This window comes from Sturnus vulgaris, chromosome 2, assembly GCF_052056855.1.
Source record: "Sturnus vulgaris isolate bStuVul1 chromosome 2, bStuVul1.hap1, whole genome shotgun sequence".
Classification (NCBI taxonomy): domain Eukaryota; kingdom Metazoa; phylum Chordata; class Aves; order Passeriformes; family Sturnidae; genus Sturnus; species Sturnus vulgaris.
The window spans coordinates 93,083,000-93,100,876 of NC_142244.1; the positions used below are offsets into that span (position 1 = coordinate 93,083,000).

The 17,877-nt window shown below is 39.1% G+C and overlaps 1 protein-coding gene across 2 annotated transcripts in view; it reads left to right on the top strand.

The window, feature by feature from the left end:
• RASA3 (RAS p21 protein activator 3) overlaps positions 1 to 17,877 on the top strand; it is a 128,703-nt gene that overhangs the window by 46,857 nt on the left and 63,969 nt on the right. For both annotated transcript variants that reach the window (XM_088160120.1, XM_014885082.2), the window contains exons 3-4: positions 1,013 to 1,116; positions 12,215 to 12,309. In XM_088160120.1, coding sequence (XP_088016246.1) covers positions 1,013 to 1,116; positions 12,215 to 12,309 — 199 coding nt within the window. The remainder of the gene's footprint in view (positions 1 to 1,012; positions 1,117 to 12,214; positions 12,310 to 17,877) is intronic.

Sequence of the window (17,877 nt, forward strand, 5' to 3'; positions counted from 1 at the left end):
TTTTGGCCTGTTGGAATTAGATTTATTTTTTAAGTCTACATCTGCAGTGCTTGCTGCATTTGTCCATGTGACTTGAATTGCATCCACTTATTTAGATCTACTGAAGCATGAGACTTGGAATGAAAGGTCTGTGTAAAATGGTAGACCTGTCAGTGAATAAATAAAGTTGATATATGCTTATACTTCCTAGGAGTAAATCCTTAACCATGTAATTTGATAGAGAGAACCTGAAAGGGTTGATGTCAGATGTCTGAGATTTTTTTTTTCCCATTTGAATTAGTAGGATCCAAAGAAAGCCCCTTAGGTCCCTAAAGAGCTTTCCATGCTGAGATAGTACTGTCATGGGGTTTTTTTAATGTGGTCTTACTATTAAAAAAAAATAATTATTCTATACAATTCCACTATGCAAAAATAGGTATTGAGTGCTCTGAGGTAACAAGCATGGTGCCAGCTCCAAGGCTTAGTTAATGTCAGTTGACTGAATCTGACTTTAAATAAGAAACTTCACAGGAGATGAGAAAAGATGCAATGGCTGTAGGCATTTTATTTTAAGTATACTAAATGCTTAAAAAAAAAAAGCCATGAACCATACTGTGTTTTTCTGATCCTGTTCATGTATGCTTTTGTGATCTCTATCTTAATGTTCTACTGTAAGCATTCTGTGGCAGCAGGAGCCTTCCTCTACCTTTTAAGGCACTGTATGTTAACAAACAATATGGTCTCTGCCCTCTTTGCAAAGAGATATTTATTTTCCAGCTAGAAAGAAGTATCTATTATTTTTTGATTATTAAAAAATCTTGTTTTGTGGGCATTTAAGATATTTAGGAGGAGTCAAAATGGAATAGTGCTTGAAAGTGCACATTAACTGGTAGGAAAGACCATCACAGTCCAGAGTGATGTTCTGGGTGTGAAATATAAACACGCTGGCTTGTTCAGGATACCAACACTAATCTATTTTCCTTTTTTTTGTGTGTGTCTATGTGTTTGTGTATGTTTTTTTTTGTTCACTCAGCCCCTTCTATGGAGAAGACTTTTACTGTGAAATTCCTCGGACCTTTCGCCATCTGTCATTTTATATTTTTGACAGAGATGTTTTTCGAAGGGATTCCATCATAGGTATGTGTTCATAAATTACTACATTCCTTACAACTTATTTTTCTTGGATTTTAACTTTTACACCATATGTGGTCTTATGAGCTGGGGGTCTTGGTAGGACTGATGATGATAGTGGTAAGTGCTGCTCAGTATTGTCCTTCTGTCAGTTGTTAAAAATGCCTTCAATATTGCATATTATGAATAAAAAAGTTGGGGAGATAAGCACTATCTGTTGTGATAGTGAATGCAGATTGCAGTTTAACTAAAACAGGCTATAAAACCTTGTTTAAATGTTGACGACCTCATTTGTTATTGCAAATGTTACGTTTATTTTTTTTCCTAAGTGCAAGGCCATTAGTCTTGCAGTTTTCCAGGGCCCTCACACTTGCCTGCATGCAGCATTGTTAAGCTATGGCTACCTTAACAACAGGCAGAGGAATAGTTCCTGGCCATAGATCCCCCAAGTACAATGATGACAGAATTTTGTGGAGTGTATCAGAGCAAACAGTCACCTACAGGATAGCTCTGAAAGATTACCAGTGCCTGTTTGAGATTGACAAGATTCCTGCTTTTCCAGATGTTACTTGCTGTGCATTTCATCTGCAGCAAATTGTATGACACTCAATGTATCTCTTCAGATAAAAGCTTAGCTGTTATTGAGGGGAACAGTTTCTATTTTAAGTCACCTGAACACTTAGGATTCTTTTTTTTTCTTTTCAGTTCTTCATCTCTTTTGAAATAAGTTGTGTGTAACTACCATGGCTATAGCTATCTTGACAGAAGTCGTAGAGAGGAAGTTATCAGATGTTGAGCAACAGTTTTAATGGCATAAAATTTATTATCTTAAACCATGGGGTGGTGGTGCAGTTATTTTACATGTATCTTTACATTACAGTAATTTTTCATGCAGTCACAGGCTTTTTCTTTAATCATTGTTTTACATATGAGCTGGGAAAGCAGGTCATTATTCTCTTTGTCCATAAGTGAGCTCATGTGTATATAGCATCCTGAGCAGGAGGGAGTCAATTTCTAATTGTCCAGTGAGCTTTTGGAAAGCTTTTTGTTCTCCCTAATGTCTAGTTTTCCTTGTACTTTGTACTTCTTTCAACTGATGAGCATTTCATTGTTGAAATTATCTGATCTCGTGTGTGTCACCAGTTTTCAGCAGCTTGCAGTGACTCATCAACAGGCCAGGGACTTTTCTTGCTCAGGGCTTTACTTCTTCTCTTGGAAAAACAGTCTCCTGAACCACTTAATACATGTCAGACACGTGAAATTGCAGATAGAGAAGTGAAAATATTTTTGTTTTCTCCATGTTTTCTAAGTTCATGTTTTAATAATCAAGCTCTGATGTTTGAGGGGAATTATTCAGGAGCTGCAGGAGTAATCTTGAAGGTACTGGGAGCAGTTTGTGAAGAGGACATGCAGAAAATATAAAGACTTTTGCTTGCATGCTTGAATGATTGATCAAGTTTTCATTTTTCACTTTCTTCAGAAAATGGCAATGTTAACTTCTGCATGTGTTGCAGAATCCACAGATAGGCAAACTGGTGTGTTACTATAGTGGTCTTAGGATCTTTGGAAGGGACCTTTAAAGGCCGTTTAGTTTCAACACCCCTGGATGAAACATGAAGTGGACACCTTCCACTAGACCAGGTTGCTCAGAGCTCCATCCAGCTTGGCATTGAACACTTCCAGGGATGGGGCACCCACAGCTTCTCTGGGCAACCTGTTCCAGTGCCTCATCACCCTCACAGAAAAGAATTCAAAACTCTGTTTTCTGTCAACATTGAGATTTTACAGTGTATATTATATATTGTAGTATTTTTTCGTTCCTCTTTATTGCAGCATATTTTGAAAAGCATTTCAAAGCATTTGGAAGCACAGTAAATAGGCAATGTAGAGAAGAAAAAAAAATCCAGAATTACCATCAGTTTGATACTACTCTCCAAGTCCTGCTTATAGTAGGAAAATTTTCTGGAAAGAGAACAGTGCTCTGGAGTAAGTGCTTGTGGCTGTTTTCAGTAGTTTCTATTGAATGGCAGTCAGCAACCACAAAGCTCAACAGTAGAGAGTTTTTTGAACAAGGGAACTCTTTAATTTGATAAAAGTCTGTAACATTTAAAAGCAATAGTTGCTATATGTGTATCTTCACCTTAAAGGCTTAAACCTTTACTTGAAGAGGCTTGAGCAAGGAAGCTTTGGAAGAGGTCTCTGCTGAAGAGTGGTCAGAGTAGAGCTAGAATGAGCTCTTTTCCACTGAACCACCAAATTCTGCACTCCGGGGCCTTTTGTTTGCATTCCAAAGATCACTTGTAACATTCTGTTATCATGACAGACTTTTGTTGAAGGAAAATGGGGTTTCTCATGCTCATCCAGCAATGAACTTCTCAGAGGAGAGGGTTGAGGGGTTGTCTCTTCCATCCAGGAGAGACTAATTTTAAGTCCATGTGTTACCAAGCTTGTGAATTTACCTGTGTGCGATTTGCAATATTTGACATTCCTTTGCATTGTTTGTTTTTTTTTCTGGCTGGTTTTAAGGGAGTTTTGAGACAGAGAATGGAGTGCATATGGATCAAAATGCTGAGAATTTAGCAAGTAGCTATTTTTTGAAGAGGATTGGTTAACAGAATTCCTTTTGGCTCACTGTTGAATGTTTAGAGGAGTTTCTCTTGGTGTTAAAATACTGACTTCCAGGGCTACTGGAGCTCAGACATGCTTTTATTTATTCAAATATGAAGTGTAAGTTTGTCATGGTAAATTCTTTAACTTCAGAAATGCAACTCAGTGTGTGACAGTTGACAATGGTTAAGCTACCAAAAGCGAAAGATGTGGGAGAGAGAACATGAAAAAACAAGAGCCCCCTGAAACCTCTGACACAAACTTCCGAGAAGAGCCAAACAAACTCAAACTGGAGCATGTGTAGCAGATATATTTTGGAACATACTGTAGTATTTTGGCATACAGGATGGGAGGATTGTGCAGATAAAGATATCTTTTGGGTTTGCATGTTTGCTTATTACATTTGCATTTTCTTCATCATAATTGCTAAGTCATCTGGGATTTTGTTAGTTTAACTGACACAGCTTCTGAACAGTTGTGTCTTGGAAGAATCTTGGATGCTGGTTGAAGTGCAAATATAATAAAGAAAATGAAGAGTTCAGTGGATCTGAAATATTATTTTTCTCTTTAGATAAAATATAGCAAGCAATTACTGTGAAAGTAAACTAGTCTTAAGTTGTTTAATTGATACTGACTGTTACTGGATAGAGGTTATATATATACTCATTTATATAGTATGTTGAGATCCTTTAAGTAGGAAATATAGTACTGAAAGCAATGGTAAATGCAATTTAAAATCATATTTGTTTGTTTCTGAATGATCAAGTAGCAGTAGTAGGCCAATTTGCTAGAATATGTGCCTATAATATGTAGAATAGCTGTTTCCATCTAGTTGTTACAACGAGAAAAACATAGAAGAGATGGGGCTAACTTGAAAAACTGTCATTTGGTGTCCCTCCAATAATAATGGGGGAAAAGATGTCTCTGACTAGATGCAGCAGAAGGAATATTAGGATAGTAGGGCTGCTATATCAAGCAAATGTTCTTTAATGATTGTTTTGATACTTTTCAGCTTTTTAGAGATGTTGAATGAGACATGCTGTGTCTGCAATAACAATAAACTGGGTTTCTCACACCTCAGTATAGATTGAGTGAGGAAAACCATGCTTATGATATGCCCTGAGCTGAGTAATGAATCACTCAGGCTGCCAGGCTGTGACCTTAAACATACAGATCAGTTCAAAAACAGGAAATATGCCACACCAAATAACTTAACACTTCTGTGAGAAATTAGTTGATATCATCTGTCCTTCAGGTGACAAGTACACAATTATTTATCTTCTACTTAAGTCTGTTTTTTTTCCACCTCAGCACTTCCTATGTCTTGGTAAGAGATGCATGAAACTGACTTGCCAACATCTGTGCTAAGCAGGAATTGAATACACGAAAATGCTGCTGTGCTGATGGGGGTGGAATGGTGCTGAATGAAGCACAGATATGAAATGTGAAAGCTTCTTAGTGAAGGAGCAGAAAGCCAGTGGGAGAAGACTAGTGCCTGGTTCTGTTAATTACATTTACAATAACTTAACTGCTTTAAGTCACCTTCATACAGGTTGTTAGGTGTGTTGTATTACAAATTGAGACTCTTGTGACCATTGTATCTTGGCAGGTTGTAACTCTCTTCGTGCTTAATGCTGGATGAGGTGAAGCAAAGTAAAGCATTAAAACAGATTTACCTTCAGAAATAGTTAAACTTAGCTAATCTGGACTAAAGTAGATGGAACCAAATCATAGCTCTGGGAGACACAAAATGAAAGCACATTGGAATTGAAAGTTGTTTGAGGTTTGCACGTTTGAATTATCTGTGCCTTTGTTAATGGCTACTTCCAAAGCTGAGGAGAGTTTGCAGAGTTGCCACGATTTATTACCAAACATACAAGCAAACCATCTGCTGTTATTAGGTAACTGTTACCAAATGTAGCTGAAGCATTACCTTTTTTATGTCATTATTTTACTGGTTTAAAAGAGTCATCCCTGATGAGCTGTGCTTCTTGCTTGTTAAGTGTAGGAAAGATCCTCCACTGCAGCATGAAGCAGAGATCAAAATTTCAGTAGAAAATTGTGTTCCTTGGTTTCTTCTAGCCTGACCGTGGCTTAGGCAGTGGTTTACTGGTTCTGTAATGTACTGGTGGATGATGTGGGAGAAATGTATGATGCAAATATAACTACTGATGAAATAAAGGAAACAGAAGACTCTTTCACAATGACAAGTCTCAAAAAGATATAAACTGGAATTATCCTGGAAAGGTTCTCTGCAGCTACACAGAAAGGCTAAAGTAAATACTCTCTGCATAGAATAAGTTGTTAGGATGCATTCAGAATATCTTTTAACCTGATAGGTGGTCCCAAGAGCGGGAAAACAAAGTTGAGCTTTCAAAAAATGGTGTTTTTTCTTCTTCATCGTAGAAGTATAGGTATAAACAAAACTACTGAGCATAATGTGCTAGAACCTCGACTGTCTTTTCATGCAGCCCTCCTCCTGACATGACAAGTTTTGCTATTGTTTGTATGTAGAGTGAGGGAATGAAGGAGGTTGTTCAGGGCAGGCAGCAGGCTCAGTGTTTTGGTGCCTGCTGTGAGGCAGACAGCAGTGGCTGCAAGTCTGGAGCTCAGGGCTGCTCTCCCTTTGCAGCCAACCACGGGCTATACCCAGTGTCTCAAATTCAGGGCCATTTTAAGGGCCCAGAGAGCAGCTGGCAGAGAGTTGATATCAGAGGTGTGGTTGAGGAGGGTTCTTTTTGTTTGTATGGGGGTTTTGCGGTTTTAAACAAGAAGGGACAGCAGAAATTCACATGTAAGCCAGGTGAGATCTCTTGCATTGTGACCAGAAAAACAACCCTGACAGAAGATAGTTCATGCAATGCTGCAGCTTGCAACTTTTAAGGAGAGCATCTATGTTTTGTCCCCAGCCTACTTTTCTCTGCCTTATTATCCAAGATAAATCCCACAAAGGGAAAAAATGAATTTAATAACTGATATTATTTGGACTAGTTTAAAAAACCCAAACAAATGAAATTGGGGTCATGAATATCACATACCTGAGGACTCTCTGTGGATGCACTAATGCTGTGCTGGAAGTGTTCTGCTATTATTGCTACTAAATTTTTACCCATTGTAGCAGATGGTCTAATAGTGCTTGTGCTTCATGGTGTACTGCACAGGAGCCGTGAGGGAGCAATTCTGCTGCTTCTAGGGCTCTGAAGGCTTATGTTGCCCCTAATTCTCATCCTTTGCAATTCTGAAATAGGGAGTTTGCTTGTTTTGATCTTTTTCTGTGTTATGGGAAAGTGAATTTGTGCTGTTCTTGAACAAGGCAGTCAGCATTTCTGTACTTCGATTTGAAGACAAATAACCTTTCATACAGATAATTATAAAATTCTAGGTTGGCTGGAATAGCAGTGATGCTTCTTGTTTCGAGATAATTATGCTCTCACAGCCTAAAGTGTTGGTTAAAATTGATCCTGATTTGTCCTTAGTCTTTCTAGCTATTAAAATCAACTTTTTTTTGTGCACCTTCGTATCAGCTATATTAAATGAATATAGTGATACAGTGTGTCTGTGCACTTAATATACTAACATGAAGCAACTTCTTTAGCAGCTTTGAGGATTACATATTCCTTAATTCTGCATTATATAGGAAAGAGACAAAGTCTCTGTTCAGAGCTGAGAGAAGACTCAGTTAATTAGGCTTTTGGGGCCTTTTAATGTGTGACTCAGACCTTTGCTGTAAATTAACTGTACTGCAGTCATTGTTAATGAAGGATATTATATAAAAATACTATATTATATTATTTCAGCTCACTTGGCAGCAGTGTGTGAAATTCTGTTGTTTTCACTGTGTAGGTAATCCAAGATAAAGATAACCTAAACAGAAGATACAAGAGCTCCTGAAATGCTCTGATTTTAGGCTTCTGTAAAGTAACTGTTGGATCCAAATGTGTTGGATCATGTTTCAGGTAGGGCCTTGTGCCCTTTCAAAATTACAAGCTCCTTTCCTATTGCTGCTGTGCTACTTTTTCAGTAAAGAAGTCTTCTACTAGTCTAGCATCTGTCATAAATATTCACATATCTCTTCTGCAAACTAGAAAATTACTCTTAAAAGGTGGGATGTAATCCTTCAACCAATGCCTAACCCTTTTGTCACCAACGGGTAATGCAGACAGAAGGTAACTATGGATGGAGAATGCCTGAGTCAAATCATCAATTTTGTTAGTCTTTGTATGGAGATGTTGACCCTGACTTAACAAGCCTGGACTTGTTCAGGGCCAAGTTAATGGGCTGCATTGGCTTGCTTTGGAAAAATGTTTGTAACCAGTGAGGCACTGGGGGTGCGGTGCTTCCACAAGCACTTTCCCAACTGGCATAGCCAGAAATTCCTACCCTTCTCTGTTCAAAATCTCTTGGTCTGTGCCCAAATTACTGATCTCCTACTGTCTTCTGTCTTGTAGTTATGTTAATGTGACTCTTAAGTGGGGAAGCTCTAAAACAGGTCAGTCAAAATGACCTTTGTGTTGAAAATGCCAACACCACCCACATGTGACCCATGAAACTTATTTCTTATTCTCTTCTCCTTGCACTGAATGTTTATTTTCATTGTTTGGGTTTTTTTTAGATTTGCTTGATTTCCTCAACAGTTTCAGTATGCCCTGCCGAGAAGACAGGGGTGTATGGGTGGAGAACACAGGAGGCTCTTAAATCAGTTTGTACCAGGGATTGCAAAGTGGAATTTGCAGCTCCAAAACCATCCAGGGCCTAGGTAGTAATTTTATTAATCTGTAAACTGTCTCCTCAATAATAGGTATGTTGTTTTTTTCCCCTAAAGAGAGGTTCACAGAAGGAAGAGCTCAGCTGTTGCATGTACATTGATTTGAACTCAGAGTTTAGGATTTAAATGTTCCAGTGAAGATCTGTTCAGCCTGAAAGCGGAGGGGGGGGGTCATAGGAAAAACGCTGCCATATGGATGGAAAACACACAGGAGTGTGTGAGGTTTTCCTACCCTCCCCCAGCCTGAGGTCCTGGTGAGCCTCAGGCTTCAGAAAGAAATTAGTTCAGATGAGAAGAATGCTTTTGCTTCATCTTTGCTGGTTATTGCTGAGAATCTACCTTCTAAAAATGTAACTTATACTAAGTTTTGAAATTGCACCTTATATTGTTCAACAAGCTCAGCTATTTCCTGCCTCTTCCCATACAGTGTCTAAAAGCTTAAACAGATGCAGACTCTGCAGCCTGGGGCCACTCCAGGGAAACCAGGAGTGGCTGGGTGCCTCAGGTGCAAGATTTAGAGTTTCTTGATGCTGTCTGGAAGCCACCCAAGTCTTGAGAAAGAGTGCAAAACAATGGGCTCGAGTTTGGGAGCGTGCTGAAGAGCCACAAAGAGGAAAACATCCTTTAAATGAGTGGTGGTAAATCTTTCTGACCTCTTGTGTCAGGTTTATCTTCAGGGAGAATTACAGGTTCTTATCGTGTAGTGTCAGGTCAAATGGCAGGTGCCAACAGCTTGTGATTATTGGCCTAGATTTAACCTAGTTCTGGTGCTGCTGGAAGTTGTTTGAGCCAGGTCAGACGTAGGTCAGCCAGTGGAAGAGCAGTGACTGTGTAGACCAGGGCAGAAACATGACCATGCTCAGCATGGTTATAATGACTGTGTTTTATGTGGGTCTGGTGATGAGGAGGAGGAATGTGAACTGGATAAGCACATGGACATGGCTGGTGCAGGTAAAGAGTTACTAACAAATTGTGAGGGAATTTGTTCCCTCATAGGAGCAGAAGGAAGCTCCTCTGTGTGTATGTGGAGAACTGTTTAATAAGGCAGATCAAACATTCTGCCTTATCAGTAATATATCTTTGTATATGTTTAGACTGGCCAAACTGTAGGCCTTCTTTTTACTGCCACCCTCTATTTTTTTTCCCTAGTAGATTTTTCTTCTTTGTGGATCATTTTTTATGCAATGAAAACCCCTGGATAATAGCCAGCCCAGTCAATAAGTTTCAGTCATTAATAAAACTTGCTTGTGTGCAGAGCAAACAGTGCTGTTCAAACAGTTTCCTAATCAAAACAGTTGTATCACCACGTTAACTCTCTCGGAGCTGGAGGCACGTGCCATTGCCTCTGAACACTTTGTGCTGCAATCATGTACTGACTTTGTGGCCAGACCCATCTGAGTTACCCTGCCATCCTTGATGCAGAGAGCAGTGGAACTCCCTGCTGAAAGAGGGGGCAGTGATCTCTCCATTTACGCTATGTTATATACATATATATATAAAAAACATGCAGATATTGGGAAACCATCCTTGAGTTTTCTGTAAGGCAGCCCTTACATGGGAGGTGACTGTGAACGGGGCTGATTGTGGGTGACAGTGTCTGGAAAGTGTGTGCAACGCTGCAGTTGAGTGGAGGATTTCTGCAAGAGATTAAAGGGTAGAGTGAGGATAGCAAGCAGTGAAAGTAAACGATTTCAAATGAGGTCCAAAGCAATTAGTGGAAAGTCATGCATTTCAATGTATTCCTCTCAAAGTGTTTTAGAGAAACTAGGTTCCCCACAAACCACTATGATTGGGGAATAAAAGTAGAAGCTTTGAAAAAACACAGTCATCATCCCATGGATTCTTAGCAGAATAACTCGATGTCTTCTGTTCAGCACAGTTCATATGTCTTATTTACCCTTCGTGCCATATTATTTTGTAGGTTTGTGTAATTTAATTATTGCTTTTCTAAGAAGTTTCAAGTGTCTTGCTCTGCATATCCAATAAAGAGTCTCCCTTGTTAATCTCTAGTTAAATGTTTGCCAGGAGATGGATCTGATAATCTCTACAGGCCAAGCAGTGAGAGGACGGTGCTGAGGACAGAATAAACAAGACTTAGAAATAATGAGTCAGAAGTTCTGAAAGGGAAGCTAGAGCAGAAATCCTGGCAGATACTGTGGAGGGCAGTTGTAGAAGAATGGCGGGATAGTTTAGGAACTGGGACTGGAAATCTGGAAACTGTCATCAGAAACTGCCTGAGGTGACAGAAGAATGCAGCTGCAGCATGGTATGGGGTGTAGCCCAGCAAACACGAGGGCTGGGTGAAGCCATCCAGCTAAGGGCAAAGGCCATAAATTGAGGGAATGCTGGTGTGTAATAGCTTGCTGCTAGGACTTCTGTAAGCTTTTAAATTTCAGAAGGAAGAGTGCTTTGTGTTTACCACTTTTGTAGTCTTTGATCATGTGTTCTTCCTTTTTTTTTCTTTGAAAATGCGTTCTGCTGACATTTGCTGGGGTAATGCATTACTGACATCTGGTCAAACTGCATGAATTTAGGTAGCCTTGGTAATCTTTTTCCCACAAACCTATATCCACTGGTGAATTTTATCTAACAACATTTGGTTAAAGAAAATCTGTGCTTTTATGACAAAGTGAGCAACTCACTTTAGCAGCAAAAGTCTACCCAACCACATTGCAAAACCCCGATTTCCTTGAGCCTTGTCAATGTGTCTGAGTGCCCTGGATTCTCTCACTTCAAACACGCTGCTTTGCTCAGTGCCTGGGGAGCCACCCAACCCAAAGCAGCTTTCTGAGCATCACGTGCTCCTCAGGCATGCCGTGCTCAGCTTTGTGTATACAAAGGAAGACGCTTGGAAAAAGTTTCATTGCCCCTCAGAGAGTGCTTTACATACTGCCTGAGAGAGACTGGGCAGGACAGAAATTTCTGCATTGACCCTTTGCATTCATGTGGGCCCTTAGTTCACAGAGTGGAACTGGGTGTTGTTACCTACCCAAAACAGCTAATTTTGTAGTGGTAAGAGGGGTATAAAAAATGTGAGAATTGAGAGTCTTCAGTGTTTTGGGGTGGGTTGTCCCCCCTGGCTTTTTTCTACAGTCAGGGATAGCCTTGGGTGGCTCTGGCTTCTGTAATGTGAGATCTTAAAGATTTGAGTGAGAGAGGTTGACAGGGCCCCAAAATGCAGATGTGGGAATCTGCTGTGACTTGACATCTCTAGTTGTTTCCCTTCTCCTACAAAACTATACAGTGAAATGCCCCATCCTGAAATATTGTTGGCAATAACATGTGCGTGGAACATTTAATTTGGGATTGTTACAGACATCAGCCACAAAAAAAAAAAATCCCTGTAACAGTTTCCAAGCTTTTCTTCCCACAAGTTTGATTGCATATCAGAGAAGTAATAATGGTATTTTTGTCATAAGCATATTTACAAACTTGTCCATAGCATCCACTGCTTCACTCTGTTAGGTGAGTAGGAATTTGGGGATTTTCAAGTCATTCACAGAATGCAGTGGAAAAAGATGTTCATCAGAATTGTATGATCCATCAGTATTGTGCTTATCATTATGTAATGTGTAAAGAAGTGTTCCCAAAAAAAAATGTTTCCTTGCTCTAAAGCCTTTCTTGAATAGGACAGGCCCTAAATCGTTGTTTTAAAACTTGGTTTTGATGGAAATATGTCTTGGTAGAGCTACAGCATGTCTTAAACTGTGCTTCTGATTTGTTTTATTTCAGGAAAGGTGGCTATACAGAAAGAAGATCTGCAGAAGTATCATAACAGAGACACCTGGTTTCAACTCCAGCATGTTGATGCTGATTCAGAAGTACAGGTGAGATGCTTAAAAAAATATCTTGGTAAAGGAGTATTTGTAACAAGGCCATGGCAGTTTCATGGGTTTCATAGCTCTAGGACAGATGTGTTGCTTCCCTGCAAAAAGGAAACGTTGCCCATTAGTATGGTTTAGGTTTTGGTGATAAGTGTAGGGTGAATTACAAGTGTCCATAAATCACTGGAGGTCAGGAATTAAATCTATGTGAACTATCAGGTCTCTGATACAAGGAGGGGTGTGTTTATCTCAAGTATCGAATAACTTCAGGCCCTATAAATAACAGTTGATTCCTCAGGGAGTGGAGCCGTCTTGAAAATAGTATCTGCAGGTACTGCTTTAGATAATTATGTTGGCATGTTGCCACAGGAATGGCAACGAGTACATCTTAAATGTGAAAAACGTTCCTTGCCAGATCTCTAGGTCCTCTTCCAAGCAATGGGAATGCTGGTAATTGTATTACTTCAGCCCTAAATTGCAAATTTTTGTACACAATGAGACTCCTCTTTCTGTACTTGCCTTCTTTTGAAGCAGATTCTGTTTTCTATTACAACATTAAGTCTTGTGAAAAGTCATTATAACAAAGCAAGAAATCAAAATGATATAGCAGGATGCTGTGCTTTTTTTCTCCTGTAAATATGTATTACATATACTTTTGAGCATACATACGTATACTTTTGAACCACAATATTTGTTTAGGAGGAGACATGAATATCTGACTTGTGCAAAGGTGTCAGATAAATTCAAGGGGAAATGCCTCCTACATACTTCTCTATGGTAGGGTTAGACACAGTGTCTTGGCTTTTCAGTCAGTGTGCAGGTCTGTGTGGAAGGGGCTGACAGCTGCTCAGTGAGCCAGAGGAGTGAGCTGACAGAAAAAAAAAATGATAAGATTCATGTTTACCCATAAAGGAAAAAAGAAGACAAGGTCATTCACATGAGAACCAAAAAAACAAAGATAAACACCCGACACCTACAGTTGGAAAAACAAAACTATTATCTGTTATTCTTTTACAAGAATTCTTGTAAAGGTCTGCCCAAATCGGTGATGCTGACTACTTTGTATTTCTAAACACGATAAGCTGTGCTATTGTAACAAATGAATGAATTAGGCACTGTGTTAAAAAAATGTATGAAAAGAGAATGCACAGCCATAATAAAAGGCCATTTTACCTGTTACTATGTGGTACTTTGTGTGCCATGTCCCTCCCAACAGCAGCAGGCCTACGCATAGCAGGTTGGAAAATGACACTTAAAATGCACGCACATTCCAACATACATTGTGGTCATGTATGGTGAAGCATATGTGAAAATACATGGAAGATTAGGTTTTCTTTTTGTTTGGAGAGGCAAATAATACACTGTCGTGCATGTGAAACAAAGCGTCAGGACAGCCTGTTCAGCCTGACATTCTCTTGTAAAATATTGATCCTCTCTAATGTCACATTTCAGTGTCACTGGTGATGGAAAGGCTTTTAACAGGCTTTTAACTATGAGATCTATTCTGTTTACCCTGGTGTCCCTGTCTTCTTACCCCAAAGCCTCTTATGACAGTGCCTTTAGAACAATAGATTGATGTTTATTTCCTGTAGGATATGAAAACTTTCCCTTTGCAATTTATCAGTTGAAGAAAGCCAATATTTAGATAAGCTTCTGCATTGTTTGTTTTGTTACAATACTTATACAGAGTGAGTTTGTGGAAGCTTTTTACACCAGAGTGCTCTCTAGGGCGCTGCTGGTAAAGTAAGTTGCAGGCAGCTCTAGGTTTTGGTGTGATGAGCACAGGATTTGCTGGAAGCAGGCAGCTCTAGGTTTTGGTGTGATGAGGAGCACAGGATTTGCTGGAAGCATGTTTTCTGTTTGTAATTGTACAGTTTATCACTTCTGCTGTTTGCGTCCTTGCTAGAGCCCAACTGTTAAAAGCTGTTTCTGGGCTCCAAGATAAGCATTTATTACAAGTAGTGTAAATGTGATTTATATGATACTCTGATTTTATCTGTTTATTTAAATGTTCCTCGGACTTTATGTTGAGACTGCAAGACAGCTTGATTTTTCCATAATAGTGGGAGCAGATTTGTAAATTTGTATGAATTCTTATGCAAGTGAAGATACAAACACCAAAATATTTAATTTGGCTATCTTTTACCTTTGTGGTATCTCAGTTGTTCTTCTAAGCACTTTTTCATTTGTAAGGGAAAATAGAATACTTGTGTTAATGACAAGTATTTATATAGGGTTACTCAGTTTTCCTCCAGTTTTAAAGAAAATAGTTCAAGAAATTTTAGTAGTTAACATTTGCAGTGAATCATGGAAATTAGTACAAAGGCAGTTTTAATGTGCCAACTATTAGTTTTATCCTTCTAGCAATTTTTCCAATGTAATCTAATGGATTAAACATTGAACCAGGAAACTCCTTCATCTTCTGCTTTTGAAAGCCAGTGGCTGTTGTACTATTTTCCATGTTGTAGATCACTTCGTGGCTATTTAGTTATGCATCACAGCACTCTATTGAGGTAAGTTATTGTCACTCCCACACGTTGAATACAGTGAGAGTAAATGTCAGAAAGAATGTGACTTGCTCGGGGTTATACAGTCAGACTGAGAAATTGAAAAAAGAGACCAGGTTTCTAATTATTTCTAATACATTAGGCCGTGATATGAAAGAAACTGGTTAAGAATAATAAACCTATGAGGGACTTACCTTTACCCTATGTGAAGTCTGAAAATACCCAGGTTTTAAGCAGAGCAGTCAGCACAGTCAGAAACTGAAAACTAACTTAAAAAAAATGGATTGTTCAAATTTTAGTGGTATTGAATGTTGTGTTTCTTGTGGCCCACTTCTGGGACGTGGTATCTCATTTTTCAGAACAGAAAGACTGATTTGAAATTACAGATAATAACATTTGTGATGTAAGAACTGATATTTTGAACTGTCTGAAGTTTAATGAGAAGAATTTAAAGTTTTGTTCAACATGGTTTGTATCTCATTTGTATACTTAAAAAAATCAGTATGCAAGTGTTAATATTGTATAACTTCATCACAGATTGTTTCCAAGGTGTTTAGCTTGAGACTTTGAATCTAGTTTTATGGTTTTACAACATTGCCAGTTCTTACTGTCTTACAAAGGTGCTTTGTATTGTCAGGAGTGAGATTATCGCTTCATAAACTTTATTGCAGATAAGGGTGTTACTGACAGCAGGACTACATTAATTGTCAGACTACACAGATATGAGTGTTACAGTAAGATGCTTTAATGCCACTTCCATTTATTGCTTGACAGCAAGTGAAGGAGTCTGGCATGATGGCTCATGTTGAAGGAAAAAGGAGGGCATTGTGTGTCTGGGCTGAGTGCTGCTGAGAGGCTGTGATCTCACCTGCATGTTGTGTTCAGTCTCACATGGGGCAGTACAGGTGGGGCTGTGCAGCTGCTCAGCCCCCAGATGCAGAGCAGGCATTACAACCCACATGCCTTTTGTGGATTTGGTTTCCCATTTGATCTAGCAAACCAACCTAGTGAGATAATCAGTATCATCAGGTGCATCTGAATTTCCCTTTGCCTGAGTCGGGGGAAAACAGTAGCACTGTGCAGAGTCATTCAGCAGTGGCTGTAACTGCCTCTTGGAGCTGACAGGCTTTTATTCTGTTGGTACATCAATGCCCCCACATTTTACTGGCTGGTTTTACTATCACTAGTTTGAAAATAACATATTGCATCGTCTGCTCTAGTCCTGTCAGTGGATACCCTAGATGCTGTTGGGATATAGCTGGGAGATGAAACCGGAGTTGTGCTCTAGGTGGTTAAGTTTGAGCTGCTCTGTGGAGAACAAATGATGAAACTCCAGCTTGTATTTGTGTTTGGCATACAAATATGAAATGACGTCTGAATATTTCCTTTTTAAATATAGAATGAAATGTTAAATGTGATTGGGAAGTTTTCTTATACAGAGTACAGAATGGAAGTTGACAGCAGCCATTAATGTTTAATTTATGGCTTAACTTTCCAGACTGAGAAACTTGTTCTGAAAGTATAAAGCTATAACCAGGTGAGTTTGTGTGCATTTAGCTGAAGGAATTTTTATTTCCCATCTTCTGATGGAGCCTGCATCCTCCTCAGTACTGTGCCCAGACTTAAATGCCCAGTGTCTGACAGTGCACGATCCCAAGTATTTTAGTGAGAAGTAGAACCGGAATTGAGCCATTACTGAATTGAAAATGGTTTAACTTTTGCATTGAAATATGAATTATGAGCAATCGAGCAGCTTCAACTGGAGGGGAGGGGCTAGCAGCAGAAGAGACAACATTGTAAGCTGCTTGAGGTCAGTACGAGTATGGTGTTGCATTCTTTGTATGGAATGTGTTTCTTTTCTACTAGTAATTTGTCTTTCAGGACCTGCTGTGTTCTCATTGTCATACTTTTTGAGGTCTGGAAGCAAAAATTGCCATGCTATTTTGCATACCTCTCTTATGATCCGTGAATGTTTTTCCTTTTCTTTACAGAAGGAAGTTTACCCAACAGTAACTGATTCAGGTATTTGCCTAGGGCTGTAGATGACAGATGCTCTCAGTGGTCCATGTATTCTCAGTGGAATTTAAGCCCAAGTGCACATGCAGCCTTTAAAAGGTCTTTCCTGGTTTTAAATAGTTTCCCCTTAATTTTTTTTCCACAATAAGTTCATAGTTCAAGTCTGTTTTGTGAAGTTTGAGCTTCGCTGCCTAAATACCCTTTGTGTACATGTAATCAGTGAAGTGGTTAAAGATCCAGAGATACTCTGATTAATATCTATATACACCAGCATACTCCATGTTGTCTATATATGCCAAAGTAGGGGAGACTTGAAAGGAGAGTTAGGTTATTCTGACATGCTTTCCTGTGCAGGCTCTTGTTTTAAAAGTTCCCTTTTTCAAGTGTGCTTTGAGTTACTTCCTCCACCTCATTGACAAATGTGAAATAGTCATGTCCTCTTACAGCTGAGTTCTCAGTTTTAAATGACAGAATGCTTTTCCCAAGCCAGTTATGCACAAGGTTTTATATAAAGTCATTGTTGGGGCAAAAAAAGTCTGACAAAAACTTGAAAATTGCTCATTTCCTCTTCCTTCTCATAAGAACTTTGATGTGTCTGAGATATCTATTTGGCTATCAACTTAATAAAAATAAAAAGCATGTAAAGGGCAGATAACCAACACTGAGGAAGCAAATTGTCTCACATTTTAACCTTCTGTACTCAAAGCTTTGTGCCAATGATTTACTGATGTTAAGTACTTTCTTCAGACACCAAAAGTCTTTCCTCTTCCTTTCACCACATTAGCATTTTGTCTATGCAGGCCTTTGACTATTGTTGATTAAACATGCCTATTCTTGAGTATAAACCAGTATCAGTGTCATGTGGTGTACTTCATTAGTGGAAAACATTATTCATGGGTATGTTTGGAGAGTACATCTAAAATCCTCTTGTCTTGCTGGACATAACTACTGGCTCTGAAATGCTGCCTGTACATTAGCTAGAAGAATCTAGCTGAGGCATGGCTTAAAAAACCATTCCTCTTTGTCAGCACCTTCCTGTTGAATGCAG